The 19,938-nt window shown below is 43.7% G+C and overlaps 1 protein-coding gene across 1 annotated transcript in view; it reads right to left on the bottom strand.

Annotated features, from left to right (window-relative positions):
• Window positions 1-19,938, bottom strand: part of LOC135552849 (BCAS3 microtubule associated cell migration factor-like) — a 350,870-nt gene that overhangs the window by 215,985 nt on the left and 114,947 nt on the right. The window contains 1 exon segment of the mRNA XM_064984756.1: window positions 9,574-9,618. Within this exon segment, the coding sequence (XP_064840828.1) occupies window positions 9,574-9,618 (45 nt within the window).

A 19,938-nucleotide genomic window follows, 5' to 3' on the forward strand; every position in this document is an offset into this window, starting at 1 on the left:
AGCGAGAGTGAGCGAGAGAGAGCGAGAGAGAGAGAGAGAGAGAGTGAGTGAGCGAGCGAGAGGTTGAGTGGGTAGGAGAGCCCAGCCGAGGGGACACAGACACAGGGTACTCCTCTTAGAGAAGATAAAGGCTGGCGGTTTGAGTTGTTAGATGAACTAAAGCTGTAGTTAAAGAAAGAATGAGGAGAGAGAATTGTTGCCAAATGTTGTAGTGAGTATGATGCCAAATCTGGTTTGAGATATTAAGTTCAAACACTGCCACATCTGTGAACAGAAAACAAGCCAAGCTTTTAACACAATTACACTTCAGGCAATTTAGTAAAATAAAGAGATGAGGGCGACTTAAAATTAAGTACATTGGTAGCAAAATATATATATTTGCTCTGAATTGTCTCCAATTTCACTGTGCTCGTGTCTGAACAAATTATTTATGTACTGGTCTCTACTATTCAGCAAATTAAAAACATCATTGGACCTAATACAGGATATTTCCTCCCTCATTCCGCAGTCTGAACGGCATAGCGTGTGTGTGAGTGTGTATTCCCATGCCAGTAGATCAGGACTGCAGCTCTGTAGAGGATGTCCATGGTATTTTAAAGCCTGTGTTGCATGTGCTGCTAGTTGATTACATCCTTCCTTTTGTCATGAAGCACGCCATGTACACTCAAACCATTACAGGCTGGCCTGACCATGGACTGTACAGAGGACTGAGTGTGTGTGTTTGTGTATGTGTGTCCACACACTAATACACATGTGCCACGCACACACACAAACACACATGAATAGAAAAAAGTTTCAGCGAATACTTGAGGATGCCATAATGGTTATCACTTGCTTGAACACGTGCCTCGAATGCTGCTAGTCTTCCAGCTGCTTCCCCTAGTCTCACTTTGAGTTAGCCGTTTGAGAGAATTTATTGGGAGTTATTGGATTATTCAGACATGTCAGGACCGTTTGGATGAAAGAGAGCACAGGAAAAGTTCAGTATGGTGACAGGGCTGCATATGCTATTGATCAGAGAACAGTAGCGGAGCAGCCTGATATTATTGTCCATCTCTATAACCAAGGTGGACAGTAAAACCCCCAGAGGAAGGGATGGAGGCTGAAGGGCCTGACACAGTCTGACACACTAACACAGTCTGACACTAACACAGTCCCACAGGAGAGGTTCACCTCTGATCTAACCACGAAGACCTCACTAACACATACACAAACTCATGCCAGCCCGCTTGAACACGCACAACCAACTGTACACACACACATTTTGGAGCACGAAAATTCTATATAATTAAATTATGTAATATTCAACAATTCACTTCAAAATAAACAGAAAATATTACGATATACATTTCTCAAAGATTTTCTATACTATGTACCCAAAGCTGTTCAATTGAATCCAGTGTGATGACATACTGTCCAGTACCTGAACTCTTCTTGGCCTCTCAGCCTCAGTGACACACTAACAGGTGTTGAATGACCTGTTGTGGGCCTCAACTCTCCCTCCTCCTCTTCCCTTCAAACTGTCAGCAGCTCGTAAATTACTCCCTGGACGTGGGGGAGATGTTGAGGTCTTTGTTTAGCCGACACCGTGTGAAGGATGTTTCTGGGTAGAATGGGGGGAGCTCTAGACAGCGTTACTGGCTGTGTATTTATTAGTGTTGGAGAGAGAGAGTGAGGGGTGAGGCTGGATAACCAAATATCTACAGTAAGCCATGGAAGCAGAGGAGAGATGGAGAGATAAGACCATGTCAGGATATTGCCTTGGCTAACTCTACATCCCTCTTGCCTCCTCGGATCTGTCCATCTGTCCAACTGTCTGTCTGTCAGCGTGTCCAGGAGATACAGAGCTATGAAAACATGCAGAACCTCTGTCGGACGGCCAGGGGTCAGCCAACACAGCACACTGCTTCCTTCTCACTCCGCCTTCCCTCTGTCTCGCTCTCCCTTATCTCTCCCAGTCACTCTCTCTACGTTTTCTCTTCCAGTCACTCTCTCTTTACGTTTTCTTATTCAGTCACTCTCTCTTTACGTTTTCTTATTCAGTCACTCTCTATCTCTACATTTTCTCTTCCAGTCACTCTCTCTTTACGTATTCTTATTCAGTCTCTCTATCTCTACATTTTCTCTTCCAGTCACTCTCTCTACGTTTTCTCTTCCAGTCACTCTCTTTACGTTTTCTTATTCAGTCACTCTCTCTTTACGTTTTCTTATTCAGTCACACTCTCTTTACGTTTTCTTATTCAGTCACTCTCTCTTTATATTTTCTTATTCAGTCACTCTCTCCCCGTTTCTCAACCTCTCTAACACAACATCCGCATATCAAAGTATGACTGATATGGTGATGGGAAACTCAACAAATCCTGTTCCGTGCTCTGGATCTCTCTTTAACAGAGTACATGATAAGGGAGCTGGTGAATGGTTAGGGGAGGCAGGGAAAGAGGGTTGGGGTATGTGTTAGTCATTATAGAACATGTAATCTCACTTCACTGCTCACTGTGATTTGTGTGTGGTGTCTTTGACAGCTAGTGGTGAGAGTGATGGAGTCTGTCGGGCTCTTCTTTAGTGAGGGGTTTAATCTCTCCAACATTCTACTTCTTCTCTCTCTCTTACTGGAAAGAAATTGTGGTCAACTGGTTTCAATATCCCCAGGAAACACAAATCCTATTCCAGTGGCTTGACTTTGGTTTTGGGGTGAAATCTCAGGCTGACGCGTTTGCCACACGGCACTGTGTGTGGTGTGAAGGAAGGTATTTTATCTCCCCACTTTTCACGGTTGTCTTTGGATGGAGGCCGGCTTGAATAATACATCAAGGAATAACATTCAATAAAAATGACATGCTTTCATGCATTGAGGGGAAAGACCCCGTGACAAATTAAAAGTGTAAACAGCTCTTATGGCACTGAGGCTGAGAAGACTGCTGCATGACTCTATGCTGCAGGGCTGGCCTGGGTATTAACACACACACATATGTACGCCTGCACGCATGCAAGCGCGCACACACAACAGACTGTGATAAGCTCTCCTTGTGGCGACACCATACTGATCAGCTACTGCAGATACTCTACATATTCTCTATATGAAGAGTACAGGGTTACCACTGTCTGCTAATGGGAGTGGGATCACAGCTTGGTTCTAGTAGAAATGACCGCAAATGGTTATTCATCTCAGTTTCAAATGATTACTTTCCCCTCTGTCTCACTTGAAGTGTTGAGGTTTTCACCCTGAGACAGACAGACAGACAGACAGACAGACGGACGGACGGACGGACGGACGGACGGACAAGACAGGACAAGACAGTACTCTGGACTCTATACGGTACAGAGGAACCGGTCAGGAAAGAGAAAAAAGAAAGAAAGGTGGAACCCAGTATCAATAAATGACAATAAATAAATACACAGAGTGGGACCGGAGAGAGGGGAGATGGATGGCACTAAACAGAAGCCAAATCCCCCCACCACGAGATGTTATTTTGTGCTATTGGGAAGACTTCATTTTCTCTGCAACTTTAATTCACTGAAAAGACTACTCGTACGTCATTTCCAATTTTAATTTAACAAATGAGGACTTTTGACTGAGCTAATAGCTTTTCCTCAAGGGCGTAATTAAATCTGTGACGTCCACCATCAAAGCCCTTTCGCATTACAGGGCCGTGGCGAACATGAGGCGCCATCGAAGGGTTGGGAGGGGGCTGGTCCCTCGCCATAAACAAATACGATAGAGCCTTACTTCTGTCACCTCCTCCAGCGACAAAGTGCTGCAAAGACCAGTAGGGTAGAGCAGAACAGTGGATCCATTCAAAATGGCACCATATTCCCTATATACACACATTTACCAGGGCCCATAGGGTTCTGGTCAAAAGTATGGCACTACATAGGGAATAGGGTGTCATTTGGGACACACAGAGTGTAACTGAGAACGGGGTTGAGAGGAGTGGTGGCAAAGCCCAGGCCATATGTTTAATATGTATCAGTGGCTGGGGCTGGGCATTAAGACAGAGGAGAGAGAAAGAACCACAGAGATGGGGAGAGGGAGAGAGAGAGACAGGAGAGAGAGAGAGAGGGCTTTGGGCAGCCTTGTGGAGGACACATCCCTCAACGTCACATTTATTATTTTACAGCAGCCTTCCAAAACAGAGGTGGCCTTGGGGCAGGAGGCTGGAGCTACAGACAGACGGCTGTAACGATGATGCTATTTGGGAGTCGAGCTGACTGAGTGGGGAAGACTGACTAAAATGCCGTTTCAACATCTCAGCGAAATAATCAGAGGCTGCCTCCCAAATGGAACAATATCAAATGGAACCCTATTCCCTATATGGTGCAATACTTTTGAACAGGGCCCATATTTGAACATTAAGCATCTCCAATCCAAAATGAATTCTACAATCGGCTTCCTATTTTGCAACAAAGACTCCTTCACTCATGCTGCTAAACATACCCTTGTAAAACTGACCATCCTACCGATCCTTGACTTCGGCGATGTAATTTACAAAATAGCCTCCAACACTCTACTCAGAAAATTGGATGTAGTCTAGCACAGTGCCATCCGTTTTGTCACCAAAGCCCCAAACACTACCCACCACTGCTACCTGTATGCTCTCGTTGGCTGGCCCTCGCTTCATATTCATCGCCAAACCCACTGGCTCCAGGTCATCTAAGTCTTTGCTAGGTAAAGCCCCGACTTATCTCAGCTCACTGGTCACCCTAGCAACACCCACCCGTAGCACACGCTCCAACAGGTATATTTCACTGGTCATCCCCAAAGCCAACTCCTCCTTTGGCCGCCTTTCCTTCCAGTTTTCTGCTGCCAATGACTGGAACGAATTGCAAAAATCACTGAAGCTGGGGACTTATATCTCCCTCACTAACTTTAAGCATCAGCTGTGTCAGAACAGCTTACCGATCACTGCACCTGTACACAGCCCATCTGTAAATAGCCCACCCAACTACCTCATCCCCATATTGTTCATTTTTGCTCTTTTGCACCCCAGTATCTCTACTTGCACATCATCATCTGCACATCTATCACTCCAGTGTTAATGCTAAATTGTAATTATTTTGCCACTATGGGCTATTTATTGCCTTACCTCACTAATCTTACTACATTTGCACACACTGTATATAGATTTTTCTATTGTGTTATTGACTTTACGTTTGTTGATCCCATGTGTAACTCTGTGTTGATGTTTTTGTCGCACTGCTTTGGCCAGGTCACAGCTGTAAATGAGAACTTGTTCTCAACTGGCCGACCTGGTTAAATAAAGGTGAAATAAAAATAAAGAGTGAACTATGTGGAGAATAGGGTGAAATTTGGGATGCACACAGAGAATCAGAAACTTCAACCCCCCTTCCTCGCTCTATGTCTAATGTTCCTCATCACACTACTGCTCAGAGAAGGATTTATCGTGGGATGGTTGTTTCTCCTGTCTGCCTGCCCCACCCTAGAATAGCCCTAGATGAGGTTTCATGTCTATATTTAACAGCTAGTCTAGTGTGAGCTCATGTAATTGGACGGTGGTCAGAGGTTACGCGCCACACTCTTCCATCCTAAACTGTTGAAAAAAAGGGGGGATACAGAGATGGGGAACATCAGGGGTCAGAGAAGAGGTTATTCAGGGAAGAGGAAGATGTGCTACTGTACTGTATGTGTCATTGGGCGTGTCAGAAATGACACCCTATTCCCTATATATTATAAGGGATAGGGTGCCATTTGGGAGGCAGCCATTATGGGAGAGAAAGAGAGGCCTTGTTACATGTCCAGGTCCTCATCTCACACATCCTCTCCAGCCCATCCAAACAAAACACTGTTAATAAAACACAATTGAAATGATGAAGTTAGACCAATGATCTGTTCTGCCCTCAGTCCAGGGACCTGCTGTTACAGGAACAATAGTGATTTAACTAGTTAGCTTGAGTTGGAGCCAAAGGCAGAGCAAAAGGTAGGCAGTTACTGTTACTGTGGGGGGGTTCATCATGCTAACAAATGCTAATGATGTACCTTTGAAAAGCATACCGCTCTCTGAACTCACTAAGAGCCTAGCTGGGCTGGGAGGGAGGGAGCTAAGAGAGGAGAGGGAAACAAGCTTCAATTAAAAAGTACGAGTGAGTAACTGGCCACAACAAGAGAGGAAAGCTAAGACTTGGGGAAGGAACCACATGCTATTCATTTCCTGAAGTTAATGGAGGGAGGAACGAGAGAGGAGTGAGAGAGCGAGTCGGAGGAAGAAGAAAAGTTCACTGCATCGCCGTTGAGCCCAGCCACTCAATCATCTGTCCATAAGTGACTGTCATAATGGGGATTCTTTTTAAAAGCTTGTAAGCACCTGATTTCACAAGACAGCGTTGACAGAGAAAGGCGGACCTTTCTGCCATCCTGAGTATTAGAGAGAGCTGCATGGTTAGAAAACTCATTGCTAACTTAGAGAAGTGTAATGTTCTCTGTCGTTCGCAGTAGATTGAGGCCCAAACTGAGGTGTGTGGACAAAAGCTTCATATTAAACACATAGGTCTGTGCGCGGCGGCTGTGTAATTTACATTTTGAGGAGAATTGGCCATGACAATGCTGTATAAAAGTAGGCATCCTTCATCACAACTGAAGTAAATGAGATGAATTCGAAACAGAATGATGCATGAATAGTAAAATCTCTGTACATACAAAATAATTCCAATTGCCCTTTCATGATTATACAATCCACCTCTTATTGCAAAATGTTCAAAGTTCAAGGAAATGATTATAAGCCTATAACAAATCAACAACAATGTTATTCTCCAAGTTCACACATAAGCACCACGTTGTTTTCCCAGAAAAGGCAAATCACTGATTACATGACATTCATCAATTACATCGTATAATTGACAAAGAAAAAGTAACAAACAGACGGATGGCTAAAGCCACAATAGCCACACGTCTGTTCACAACGGACAGCCTTTGTGCAATGTAGGACCCAGGTGCATGCACACCCGATTGTTCAATCATATTGCCACAAAATAACTATAAAAACACAATGGGAACAACATGAGATCAACCAAGGTGTTATTCTTAATACAACTGTCTGTGGTTTAATGTGAACGTAGAGGGAATGAATGTGCAAGAGAAAGAAAGAAAAAGAGAGAGAGAGCGAGAGAAAGAAAGAAAAAGAGAGCGAGAGAAGAGAAAAAGAGAGTGAGAAGAGAAAAAGAGAGCGAGAGAAGAGAAAGAAAAAGAGAGCGAGAGAAAGAAAGAAAAAGAGAGCGAGAGAAAGAAAGAAAAAGAGAGCGAGAGAGAGAAAGAAAAAGAGAGCGAGAGAAGAGAAAGAAAAAGAGAGCGAGAGAAAGAAAGAAAAAGAGAGCGAGAGAAAGAAAGAAAAAAAGAGCGAGAGAAGAGAAAAAGAGAGCGAGAGAAGAGAAAAAGAGAGCGAGAGAAGAGAAAGAGAGCGAGAAGAGAAAGAGAGCGAGAGAAAGAAAGAAAAAGAGAGCGAGAGAGAGAAAGAAAAAGAGAGCGAGAGAGAGAAAGAAAAAGAGAGCGAGAGAGAGAAAGAAAAAGAGAGCGAGAGAAGAGAGCGAGAGAGAGAAAGAAAAAGAGAGCGAGAGAAAGAGAGTGAGAGAGAGAAAAAGAGAGCGAGAGAAGAGAGCGAGAGAAAGAAAGAAAAAGAGAGCGAGAGAAAGAGAGTGAGAGAGAAAAAGAGAGCGAGAGAGAGAAAGAAAAAGAGAGCGAGAGAAAGAAAGTGAGAGAGAAAAAGAGAGCGAGAGAGAGAAAGAAAAAGAGAGCGAGAGAAGAGAGCGAGAGAGAGAAAGAAAAAGAGAGCGAGAGAAGAGAGTGAGAAAAAGAGAGCGAGAGAGAGAAAGAAAAAGAGAGCGAGAGAAAGAAAGAAAAAGAGAGCGAGAGAAAGAAAGAAAAAGAGAGCGAGAGAAAGAAAGAAAAAGAGAGTGAGAGAAAGAAAGAAAAAGAGAGCGAGAGAAGAGAAAAAGAGAGCGAGAGAAGAGAAAAAGAGACCGAGAGAGTGAGAGAAGGAAAGAAAAAGAGAGCGAGAGAAAGAAAGAAGAGAGCAAGAGAAGAGAAAAAGAGAGCGAGAAGAGAAAAAGAGAGCGAGAGAAGAGAAAAAGAGAGCGAGAGAGAGAGAGCGAGAGAGAGAGAGATCGAGAGAGAGTGAAAGAGAGAGAGAGAGTGAAAGAGAGTGAGAGAGTGAAAGAGAGAGAGAGAGAAAGAAAGAAAAAGAGAGCGAGAGAAGAGAAAAAGAGAGCGAGAGAGTGAGAGAAAAAGAGAGCGAGAGAAAGAGAGTGAGAGAGAGAAAAAGAGAGCGAGAGAGAGAAAGAAAAAGAGAGCGAGAGAAGAGAGCAAGAGAGAGAAAGAAAAAGAGAGCGAGAGAAGAGAGTGAGAGAGAGAAAAAGAGAGCGAGAGAGAGAAAGAAAAAGAGAGCGAGAGAAAGAAAGAAAAAGAGAGCGAGAGAAAGAAAGAAAAAGAGAGCGAGAGAAGAGAAAAAGAGAGCGAGGGAAAGAAAGAAAAAGAGAGCGAGAGAATAGAAAAAGAGAGCGAGAGAAGAGAAAAAGGGAGCGAGAGAGAGAGAGCGAGAGAGAGAGCGAGAGAGAGAGCGAGATCGAGAGAGAGTGAAAGAGAGAGAGAGAGAGTGAAAGAGTGAGAGAGTGAAAGAGAGAGAGAGAGAAAAAGAGAGCGAGCAAGAGAGAGCGAGAGAGAGAGCGAGAGAAAGAAAGAAAAAGAGAGCGAGATCGAGAGAGAATGAAAGAGAGAGAGAGAGTGAAAGAGAGCGAGAGAGTGAAAGAGAGAGAGAGAGAGAGAGAGAGAGTGAAAGAGAGCGAGTGAAAGAGAGAGAGTGAAAGAGAGCGAGAGAGAGTGAAAGAGAGCGAGAGAGAGTGAAAGAGAGCGAGAGTGTGAAAGAGAGCGAGAGCGAAAGAGCGAGAGAGAGCGAGAGAGATCGAGAGAGATCGCGAGAGATTGAGAGAGAGCGGTCACCATCATTAAGAAGTGGTGGGTTCAAATAGACCACAAGGAGCCAGACAAGACGGTTCCAGTAACGTTCCAACATACCTCTGGGTTTGTGAGTTAACCACGCCATAAAAAAAGATTCAGAAATCAAACATTTTCTTTTCTCAATACGAACCACTATTCCAATTCCCTATACAGTTTATGTGGGCTTAAATGTTCTTTGGTGTGAATCTTGACGTCAGATTTAGGCAAAGACACAAGACAAGCAGCTTGTGAAATCACCCACCCAAAGTGTAAACTGAAATCCACTTACAGAGCACAAGAAAATAAAAAAATTGTCAAAAAAGTAGTGTGAAAAAAGAGAGGCACGTCCATGGTGTTTTCCTCAGGGATGATAACTGAACAAACTGACAGAATGTGTTGAAAATACAGTCAATATACTCAGACACGAATGAAAAGATGTGATGGATGCAGTCGTTGATTGCGTCCCAAATGGCACCCCATTCCCTATTAAGTTCACTTCTTTTGATCAGAGCTTTGGTCAAAAGTAGTGCACTAAATAAAGAATAGGGTTCCATTTGGGACACATATTCTTGAGCCAGGACAGAGCAACAACAGAGCATGCTGGTAGGTAGGTAGTGAGGAGGGAAACTCACCATGGAGTTTTAATGGCAAAACATCCTGCCCCAAAGAGGTAAGGTCTTCATGGGGGAGGGAGAGACACACAAAGAAGAAATAGATGGAAAAACCATTATTAGCCAGTCAGCCTAGGACAGAGACACTTTTCATCTTACATTTTTGACCTGTCTGTTTAATCCTACAAGACACATAAAGCAGGAAGCAAACTGTCTGTGTTAGAATTGATCTGAAACCTGGGACATGACTCCTTGACTCAACAACTCAGACCATTCTGTAAAGTGCAGTACCATACGTTTGGTAAAGGACATACTGTATGTATGTGTGTGTCAGTGTGTGTTGTACCATACTTTTGGCAGAGGAAGTAATGTGTGTGTGTTTGTGTCAGTGTGTGTTGTACCATACTTTTGTCAGAGGACATACTGTATGTGTGTGTGTTTGTCAGTGTGTGTTGTACTATACTTTTGACAGAGGAAGTACTGTATGTATGTGTGTGTGTGTGTCAGTGTGTGTTGTACCATATGTTTGTCAGAGGAAGTACTGTATGTATGTGTGTATGTGTGTGTCAGTGTGTGTTGTACTATACGTTTGTCAGAGGAAGTACTGTATGTATGTGTGTGTGTGTGTGTGTGTGTGTGTGTGTGTGTGTGTGTGTGTGTGTGTGTGTGTCAGTGTGTGTTGTACTATACGTTTGTCAGAGGAAGTACTGTATGTATGTGTGTGTGTGTGTGTGTGTGTCAGTGTGTGTTGTACTATACGTTTGTCAGAGGAAGCGTACGAGCATGCTTTTCCTTTTAGCTATCCATCAACTTCTTTTATATTCTTTCTTTGAAGGAAAGAGCGTATGAAAAAGAAAACAGGTTTTGATGATAAATCATGGTATGCTTTTCACATACATTGGAACAAGGCATTGACATTTTTTTAAATATTAACCCTTTACACTTGTGGGAATCGGCCTATATGGATAGGGCTACATTTGAACAATTCTTACAGAAGAAATTTGAAATGCATAAGCATGGTAGCAATAGAAAAGGGAACCATTTAGAGATATCGGAAATTATTATACCAAAGTTGAGGACACAACAGTTCACCTGACACAAGACTACCCAAACAGTTGATTTCATTTGCATTTTACATTTACTCTACTTGTTGGCACAATCGTTGATAACAAAATATGAAAAATGTAGTAACATGATAAGAATATTCCTGGTAAATGTAGGGTAAGTGCATTAAGACTAAACAATGACAAGTGTTTGAGTGAGAGGACTAACTGGTGTCTCCAAGTGGTCACACAGGGCTCTGGTCAAAAGAGTGCACAGTTGTAATTGTAATGCACTTTTATGACTCAAAGAAGTGTCTTCAACTATAGGTTTAATGCCAATTAAACATGGTTGGTTTATGGCTTAGATATACTGCCGTATTATTACTGTGTTTGAAAATAACATCATGTGTCTGCATGTAACTTTTTTGGGGTGAGTGTATATTTGTGTTTGTGCATTGTCTTTGTGAGTATTTGTGTATGTTTACAAGCCTCTGAGGGTGTGGGCGAGTGCGTGTCCGGTTCTTTGTGACGGTGTGTATGGTCTTTTTTTGAGTGTGTATCTCTCTGTCAGTGTGTGTGTTCCCCGGGCCAGTGTTTACTAGCCATTAGGAGTGGGAGTGTGTTCCTGTGTTTACCCTGCATGTTCAGAGATAGTGACAGACCCCTGTAAACAGTTTACAGTAAACAGCTTTTTCCCAACAGTAATAATGGCCAGATGAGGCTGAACTCTGTCCCTGAACACAGCAGACCACATCAGTACAGCAGACACTTCCAAATTACACCCTATTCCCATTGTGGTGCACTACTTTTGACCAGAGCCCTATGGAGCCTTGTCAAAAGTAGTGCACTATTTAGGGTATAGGGTGCCATTTGGGACTCAACCAAGGCCCCTGGCCAATCAAAGCACGGCACTTTTTTATTTTATCTGCTATGGAGGGACGAAGCATCCGTCTGAATCTCTCCAGACTAACATGACACTGTGTGTGTGTGTGTGTGTGTGTGTGTGTGTGTGTGTGTGTGTGTGTGTGTGTGTGTGTGTGTGTGTGTGTGTGTGTGTGTGTGTGTGTGTGTGTGTGTGTGTGTGTGTGTGTGTGTGTGCATGTGTGGAGACTAGCAAAGCAGTCAACTATCTGTATTAATCCACGGATATGAGGAGAGGTTACTTAGATGGAGAGAAAAAAAGAAACATAACACAAAGTGAACATTAATTCGGTGGTGATTTGGAGGCTGGAGACTACTGTTGAGTCTATATAACCTCCAATGCACCCTGGAGACTACTGTTGAGTCTATATAACCTCCAACGCACCCTGGAGACTACTGTTGAGTCTATATAACCTCCAACGCACCCTGGAGACTACTGTTGAGTCTATATAACCTCCAACGCACCCTGGAGACTACTGTTGAGTCTATATAACCTCCAACGCACCCTGGAGACTACTGTTGAGTCTATATAACCTCCAACGCACCCTGGAGACTACTGTTGAGTCTATATAACCTCCAACGCACCCTGGAGACTACTGTTGAGTCTATATAACCTCCAACGCACCCTGGAGACTACTGTTGAGTCTATATAACCTCCAATGCACCCTGGAGACTACTGTTGAGTCTATATAACCTCCAACGCACCCTGGAGACTACTGTTGAGTCTATATAACCTCCAACGCACCCTGGAGACTACTGTTGAGTCTATATAACCTCCAACGCACCCTGGAGACTACTGTTGAGTCTATATAACCTCCAACGCACACTGGAGACTACTGTTGAGTCTATATAACCTCCAACGCACCCTGGAGACTACTGTTGAGTCTATATAACCTCCAACGCACCCTGGAGACTACTGTTGAGTCTATATAACCTCCAACGCACCCTGGAGACTACTGTTGAGTCTATATAACCTCCAACGCACACTGGAGACTACTGTTGAGTCTATATAACCTCCAACGCACCCTGGAGACTACTGTTGAGTCTATATAACCTCCAACGCACCCTGGAGACTACTGTTGAGTCTATATAAACTCCAACGCACCCTGGAGACTACTGTTGAGTCTATATAACCTCCAACGCACCCTGGAGACTACTGTTGAGTCTATATAACCTCCAACGCACCCTGGAGACTACTGTTGAGTCTATATAACCTCCAACGCACCCTGGAGACTACTGTTGAGTCTATATAACCTCCAATGCACCCTGGAGACTACTGTTGAGTCTATATAACCTCCAACGCACCCTGGAGACTACTGTTGAGTCTATATAACCTCCAACGCACCCTGGAGACTACTGTTGAGTCTATATAACCTCCAACGCACCCTGGAGACTACTGTTGAGTCTATATAACCTCCAACGCACCCTGGAGACTACTGTTGAGTCTATATAACCTCCAACACACTCTGGAGACTACTGTTGAGTCTATATAACCTCCAACGCACCCTGGAGACTACTGTTGAGTCTATATAACCTCCAACGCACCCTGGAGACTACTGTTGAGTCTATATAACCTCCAACGCACCCTGGAGACTACTGTTGAGTCTATATAACCTCCAACGCACCCTGGAGACTACTGTTGAGTCTATATAACCTCCAATGCACCCTGGAGACTACTGTTGAGTCTATATAACCTCCAACGCACCCTGGAGACTACTGTTGAGTCTATATAACCTCCAACGCACCCTGGAGACTACTGTTGAGTCTATATAACCTCCAACGCACCCTGGAGACTACTGTTGAGTCTATATAACCTCCAATGCACCCTGGAGACTACTGTTGAGTCTATATAACCTCCAACGCACCCTGGAGACTACTGTTGAGTCTATATAACCTCCAACGCACCCTGGAGACTACTGTTGAGTCTATATAACCTCCAACGCACCCTGGAGACTACTGTTGAGTCTATATAACCTCCAACGCACCCTGGAGACTACTGTTGAGTCTATATAACCTCCAACGCACACTGGAGACTACTGTTGAGTCTATATAACCTCCAACGCACCCTGGAGACTACTGTTGAGTCTATATAACCTCCAATGCACCCTGGAGACTACTGTTGAGTCTATATAACCTCCAACGCACCCTGGAGACTACTGTTGAGTCTATCTAACCTCCAACGCACCCTGGAGACTACTGTTGAGTCTATAAAACCTCCAACGCACCCTGGAGACTACTGTTGAGTCTATATAACCTCCAATGCACCCTGGAGACTACTGTTGAGTCTATATAACCTCCAACGCACCCTGGAGACTACTGTTGAGTCTATATAACCTCCAACGCACCCTGGAGACTACTGTTGAGTCTATATAACCTCCAATGCACCCTGGAGACTACTGTTGAGTCTATATAACCTCCAATGCACCCTGGAGACTACTGTTGAGTCTATATAACCTCCAATGCACCCTGGAGACTACTGTTGAGTCTATATAACCTCCAACGCACCCTGGGGACTACTGTTGAGTCTATATAACCTCCAACGCACCCTGGAGACTACTGTTGAGTCTATATAACCTCCAACGCACCCTGGAGACTACTGTTGAGTCTATATAACCTCCAACGCACCCTGGAGACTACTGTTGAGTCTATATAACCTCCAACGCACCCTGGAGATCAGTGTTGTCCTCTTAAAGAAGTTACCTTTATCTGAGTGGTTGGACGTGGGGTGAGCAGTGTAATGGAAGTCGGGGGTCCTATTATGTTTATTCAAACACAATTTAGCCAGTAGTCAAACAACATGGTTAAAGGGTTAGCTGGTAGCTAGACAAACAGCATGAGCGGGGGGTCACACAACTAACCAATATCTAGACAAACAACATGTAGAAGGGGGTCACAGAGTTCTATAGTAGCAAGCCTAACAACAGGACAGGGGGTCAGTTTAACATTTTAACAGGACCAGTGGGTCTTGGCTATGCTAACTCTACTCCTGTTATGCTTGTTCGAACACATTTAGCCAGCAGCCAAACAGCATGGGCCAGAGGTTACACAGACATCCAATAGCTAGTGGCTAGCCTAACAGCATGGATAGGGATTAGCCAGTAGCTAACATAACAGTATGGGCATGGGTTCATTACACCCGAAAGCTAGGCAACCAGCATGGGCAGGGGGGGCAGTTCAACATTTTAACATTGGGCCTTGGCCTCAATTGAGCGTTCACTGGCACTGGGAGGCGGGCATCGCTGGTGTACTTTATCCCCCCTGTGAGGCACTTAACCCCTGGCATCCTGCTAGCCTCCTGCTGGGTAAATGGATGGTGGCTGATAGGATACGGATAAGTAGTGTTTCAGGTCTCAATGCAACAAGCCTGTACTGGATCTTGGGTTCACATAACGCATGTTGTACTGTTTCTTATTTCTTATTTTATTTCTTAGTTCAGTTTGGAGAGGAACACGGCCGGTCAATAGAGGAAATGTAAAGTCATGCAGGCAGTCTGTTCCAGATGGTTATATGGTAATAAGTGATGTCGATAGGTTGTCTGTTTCTGACATGCTAAATTCTTTCAATAAACTGATAAAACTAGGCAAATAGTTTCCAAACGCACTAACAATATGATATAAAAGATTACAACACAAATTACATTTGATATACAGTATAGGTAGTGCCTTCCACAAGTACAGTTGAAGTCGGAAGTTTACATACACATACACACATACACAGGTTGGAGTCATTAAAACTCATTTTTCATCCACTCCACAAATTTCTTGTTAAAAAACTATAGTTTTGGCAAGTCGGTTAGGATATCTACTTTGTGCATGACACAAGTAATCTTTCCAACAATTGTTCACAGACAGATTATTTCACCTATAATTCACTGTATCACAATTCCAGTGGGTCAGAAGATTACATACACTAAGTTGACTGTGCCTTTAAACAGCTTGGAAAATTCCAGAAAATGATGTCATGGCTTTAGAAGCTTCTGATAGGCAAATTGTCATCATTTGAGTAAATTGGAGGTGTACCTGTGGATGTATTTCAAGGCCTACCTTCAAACTCAGTGCCTCTTTGCTTGATATCATGGGAAAATCAAAAGAAATCAGCCAAGACCTCAGAAAAAAAATTGTAGACCTCCACAAATCTGGTTCATCCTTGGGAGCAATTTCTAAACGCCTGAAGGTACCACGTTCATCTGTACAAACAATAGTACCCAAGTATAAACACAATGGGCCACGCAGCCGTCATACCGCTCAGGAATGAGACGTGTTCCGTCTCCTAGAGATTAATGTACTTTGGTGCGAAAATGCAAATCAATCCCAGAACAACAGCCAAGGACCTTGTGAAGATGCTGGAGGAAACAGGTACAAAAGTATCAAAATCCACAGTAAAATGACTCCAATATCGACCTAACCTGAAAGGCCGTACAGCAAGGAAGAAGCCACTGCTCTAAAACCGCCATAAAAAAGCCAGACTACGGTTTGCAACTGCACATGGGGACAAAGATCATACTTTTTGGAGAAATGTCCTCTGGTCTGATGAAACAAAAAGAACTGTTTGGCCTTAATGACCATCGAAGAACACCATCCCAACCGTGAAGCACAGGGGTGGCAGCATCATGTTGCAGGGGTGCTTTGCTGCAGGAGGGAAAATTGTGTGGATATATTGAAGGAACATCTCAAGACATCAGTCAGGATGTTAAGGCTTGGTCATAATAGTTGTGGCAAAATGGCTTAAGGACAACAAAGTCAAGGTATTGGAGTGGCCATCACAAAACCCTGACCTCAATCCTATAGAAAATTTGTGGGCAGAACTGAAAAAGCATGTGCAAGCAAGGAGGCCTACAAAACCTGACTCAGTTTCACCAGCTCTGTCAGGAGGAATGGCCAAAATTCACCCAACTTATTGTGGAAGCTTGTGGAAGGCTACCCGAAATGTTTGACCAAAGTTAAACAATTTCAAGGCAATGCTAACAAATACTAATTGAGTGTATGTAAACTTCTGACCCACTGCGAATGTGATAAAAGAAATAAAAGCTGAAATAAATCATTCTCTCTACTATTATTCTGACATTTCACATTCTTAAAATAAAGTGGTGATCCTAACTGACCTAAGACAGGGAATTTTTACTAGGATTAAATTTCCTTTTGAAATGTGAAAAACTGAGTTTAAATGTATTTGGCTAAGGTGTATGTAAACTTCCGACTTCAACTGTACATAGAGTAGCTAGACAAATAGAAAAAGTAGCCAGCCAGACACCCTTCGAGGTGTTTGAAAAATCTGGCTGAGGAAAGTATATTTTGGTGTGCTCTGGTACATTCTAATGCACTGATTCCATCTGAAATACACAATGAAATTATTGAAGACCTTACCTCCCAGATCGGAAGAATTTGTTGTGGTATTGTGTAGAAAGACATGACTTTACAATTTGAATGTCTGAAAATGTATGAACCCAGAGTATTGCTAGTTGTTCTGGATATTGTCTCGGTCTACAGTATATGATCTGGACTACTTTCATATAAACTTTCATACTAAGACGTTGTCACGCCAACTTTAGCATTCCGACAACTTTTTCCACCTTATATTTATATCTGAAAGGTGTTGCCGGTATCAAAGCCTTAACTTTTATTTCTGCAAACCGACATAGTCATGATTTCTGTCTACAGCTTAGTATGAAACGTAGCCGTATTGCTGAGGCAGCACTGGCAGCACTGGCAGCACTGGCATGCACCACGCTTTTAAGCTCTTGATGGTTGCTAGGCAGCGGCTGTTACTACCAGCCTGTTACCATCTTCCTGGCAATTCTAAACTTTGCGAGGCATGTCACTTCACCCATCTCTTTGCATAACCCTTCAAACAGTTTTCTTAACCACAACTAGATGGATACATAAAGAATTAGGGAATAAAAAGCACTGAAACACAAAAATATTGGAATAAAGTAGGTTAATGTAGTTGAAGGCATCACATTGTTTCTTAGTGCTGATTGAAACTCCCAAAAAGTCATCCAATTGTGAAATCTACATTTGAAGCAATAGCTTCATTAGCTTGTTCGACTATTTCAGCAGTGTGTCATGCTGCTTTTAGACAAGCTTGAGGACTCCGTTTGCTCATCTATCACAGAGCAGAAACATTTAGCATGTAGCCTAAATCAAGTGTACGCCTATTATTTTGCTAAATCGCGTGTAGGTAAGTCCAAAAGACCGTGGAGGTTGTGAAATATGAACATGAAACTCACACGCTTTTGAAAATACAGATTGCTATTATTTTCTATTGGCATCAATGTAAGACCCTATTCATACTCTCAATGTAAGACCTTATACCCTTCCACACCTCCATGTAAATAAATTTGACTGCAACCAGAGATCTGTATATAATGACGAGATGCTCAGGTTTTCCGCCCTAACATTGTCCCAAAGGCAGGAAGGCACGCGACAATCTTCGGTCCAAAATATGCCCATAGTAACACACTGGGCTTATTTTGGACAGATTCATCTCTTCTTCTCTGCTGCGTCTCCCTGTCATCGCTCGCTTTGTGACTGACAGGCGCCTATCATATCAATAGATTGCTAGAAGATATGCATATCATTCATTCTAGCAGGAAAGGGCTAGACGGTCTAGCGAATTTAAAAACAATATAATATATAGCATGCTGAAAATGAGTCTATAACCGGCCGCGCTAATAGAGAACACTGTAAAGGCCCGACTTACAGTATATAGCGTACATATAACGTACTAGCTAATGCTCACATTACGACTCTATTGAAAACACACAGAAACACCAAGAAAAGCAGGCGGATGGTTGAAAGGGAAGAAGAGGGGTTGAGGGGAGAGTGATAAATGGACCTGGGAGGTTGACGACCCCACTCCCATGGAGTAATCGTTCACACGTTCAACTCTTAACCCATGGGCCTTAATGCTGCTCCGCCAGGGCCATTAAAGGGAGGAGATGGTGATTTGTGCAAACGGTTTAGTATGTGACACGTTCCATACGCAGTGCTGTGTGTGCTGGAGGCCTGGCGCTACAGGGCTCGCTAGCTGCTTTTAGGCTCTTAAAGCCGATCTCCTCTCAGTGCTTTTCTCATTAGAGCTCTATGAGACAATGGGTTGGCAGGCGGCTAGTTGCTCATACTGTAGAAAAGTATTATAGTAATCTGTTCTGCCCATCTGTGGAAGGTCAGGAGGGCCCACTCTCTGTCTCCCTCGCTCTCTCCATCTCCCTCGCTCTCTCCATCTCTGTCTGCATTAGCGGAGAATACCCATCAGTGGGATTTACTCCAGGTCAGATTCCCTTGTTTTCCTTTTCATCTCCATCTCTAATTCATTGCCGTTTCATTTCAAACACGTGTCTCTCTGAGTGCTATTCTGAGTATACTTTGCTAGCAATACAATCCAGGATTGAAGCAAAGCAAACACTAAAAAGTTAAAAAGCTCTCGAAGGCCTCAAATGACAGTGCTCATTTCTCTCTCTCTCTTTTACACTCTCTGTCTCTCCGTCTCAGACTTCTGCCAAATATGGCTGACAGGAAACCAGAGGTCTTGTGGGGGGTCACCTCCTCCACCATTCTCACTGTACTAAAGACCTGGGTTCAAAAGTACCCTGCCCATCTGGCTCTCTAGCAATTTGAACCCATGTCTGTTGTACCCTGTGGGGAGAGAGACTTTGAGGTGTCCCAGAGCCTTGGCTCCAGCTCTGTCTGCTCCCTTACCCTGGAACTCTGCCCTCGTCTGGTGGAGGTTATCGGGGCAGGATACTGTGCATCACAGGGATACATCTCATCCCCTCTCTCCAAACACAGAGACAACTGGAACAACTCTGAAAAAGGGAGGGACGGGGGGGGGGTCCTTTCATCTCCCTAACTCCTAATTGCTTGTTCTGAGAGAAGCAAACTGTTGAAAGTCTTCAGCTCCAATTCCGGCCTGTTAGCAATTAAACCGATATATGCAGATGCACAATCGAGAGCATCTTGGCGGGCTGTATCACCGCCTGGTACGGCAACTGCTCCGCCCTCAACCGTAAGGCTCTCCAGAGGGTTGTGAGGTCTGCACAACGCATCACCGGGGGCAAACTACCTGCCCTCCAGGACACCTACACCACCCGATGTTACAGGAAGGCCATAAAGATCATCAAGGACATCTACCACCCGAGCCACTGCCTGTTAACCCCGCTATCATCCAGAAGGCGAGGTCAGTACAGGTGCATCAAAGCTGGGACCGAGAGACTGAAAAACAGCTTCTATCTCAAGGCCATCAGACTGTTAAACAGCCACCACTAACATTGAGTGGCTGCTGCCAACACACTGACACTGACTCAACTCCAGCCACTTTAATAATGGGAATTGATGGGAAATGATGTAAATATATCACTAGCCACTTTAAACAATGCTACCTTATATAATGTTACTTACCCTACATTATTCATCTCATATGCATA

This window comes from Oncorhynchus masou, chromosome 13 (genome assembly GCF_036934945.1).
Source record: "Oncorhynchus masou masou isolate Uvic2021 chromosome 13, UVic_Omas_1.1, whole genome shotgun sequence".
NCBI classification, from domain to species: Eukaryota; Metazoa; Chordata; class Actinopteri; order Salmoniformes; family Salmonidae; genus Oncorhynchus; species Oncorhynchus masou.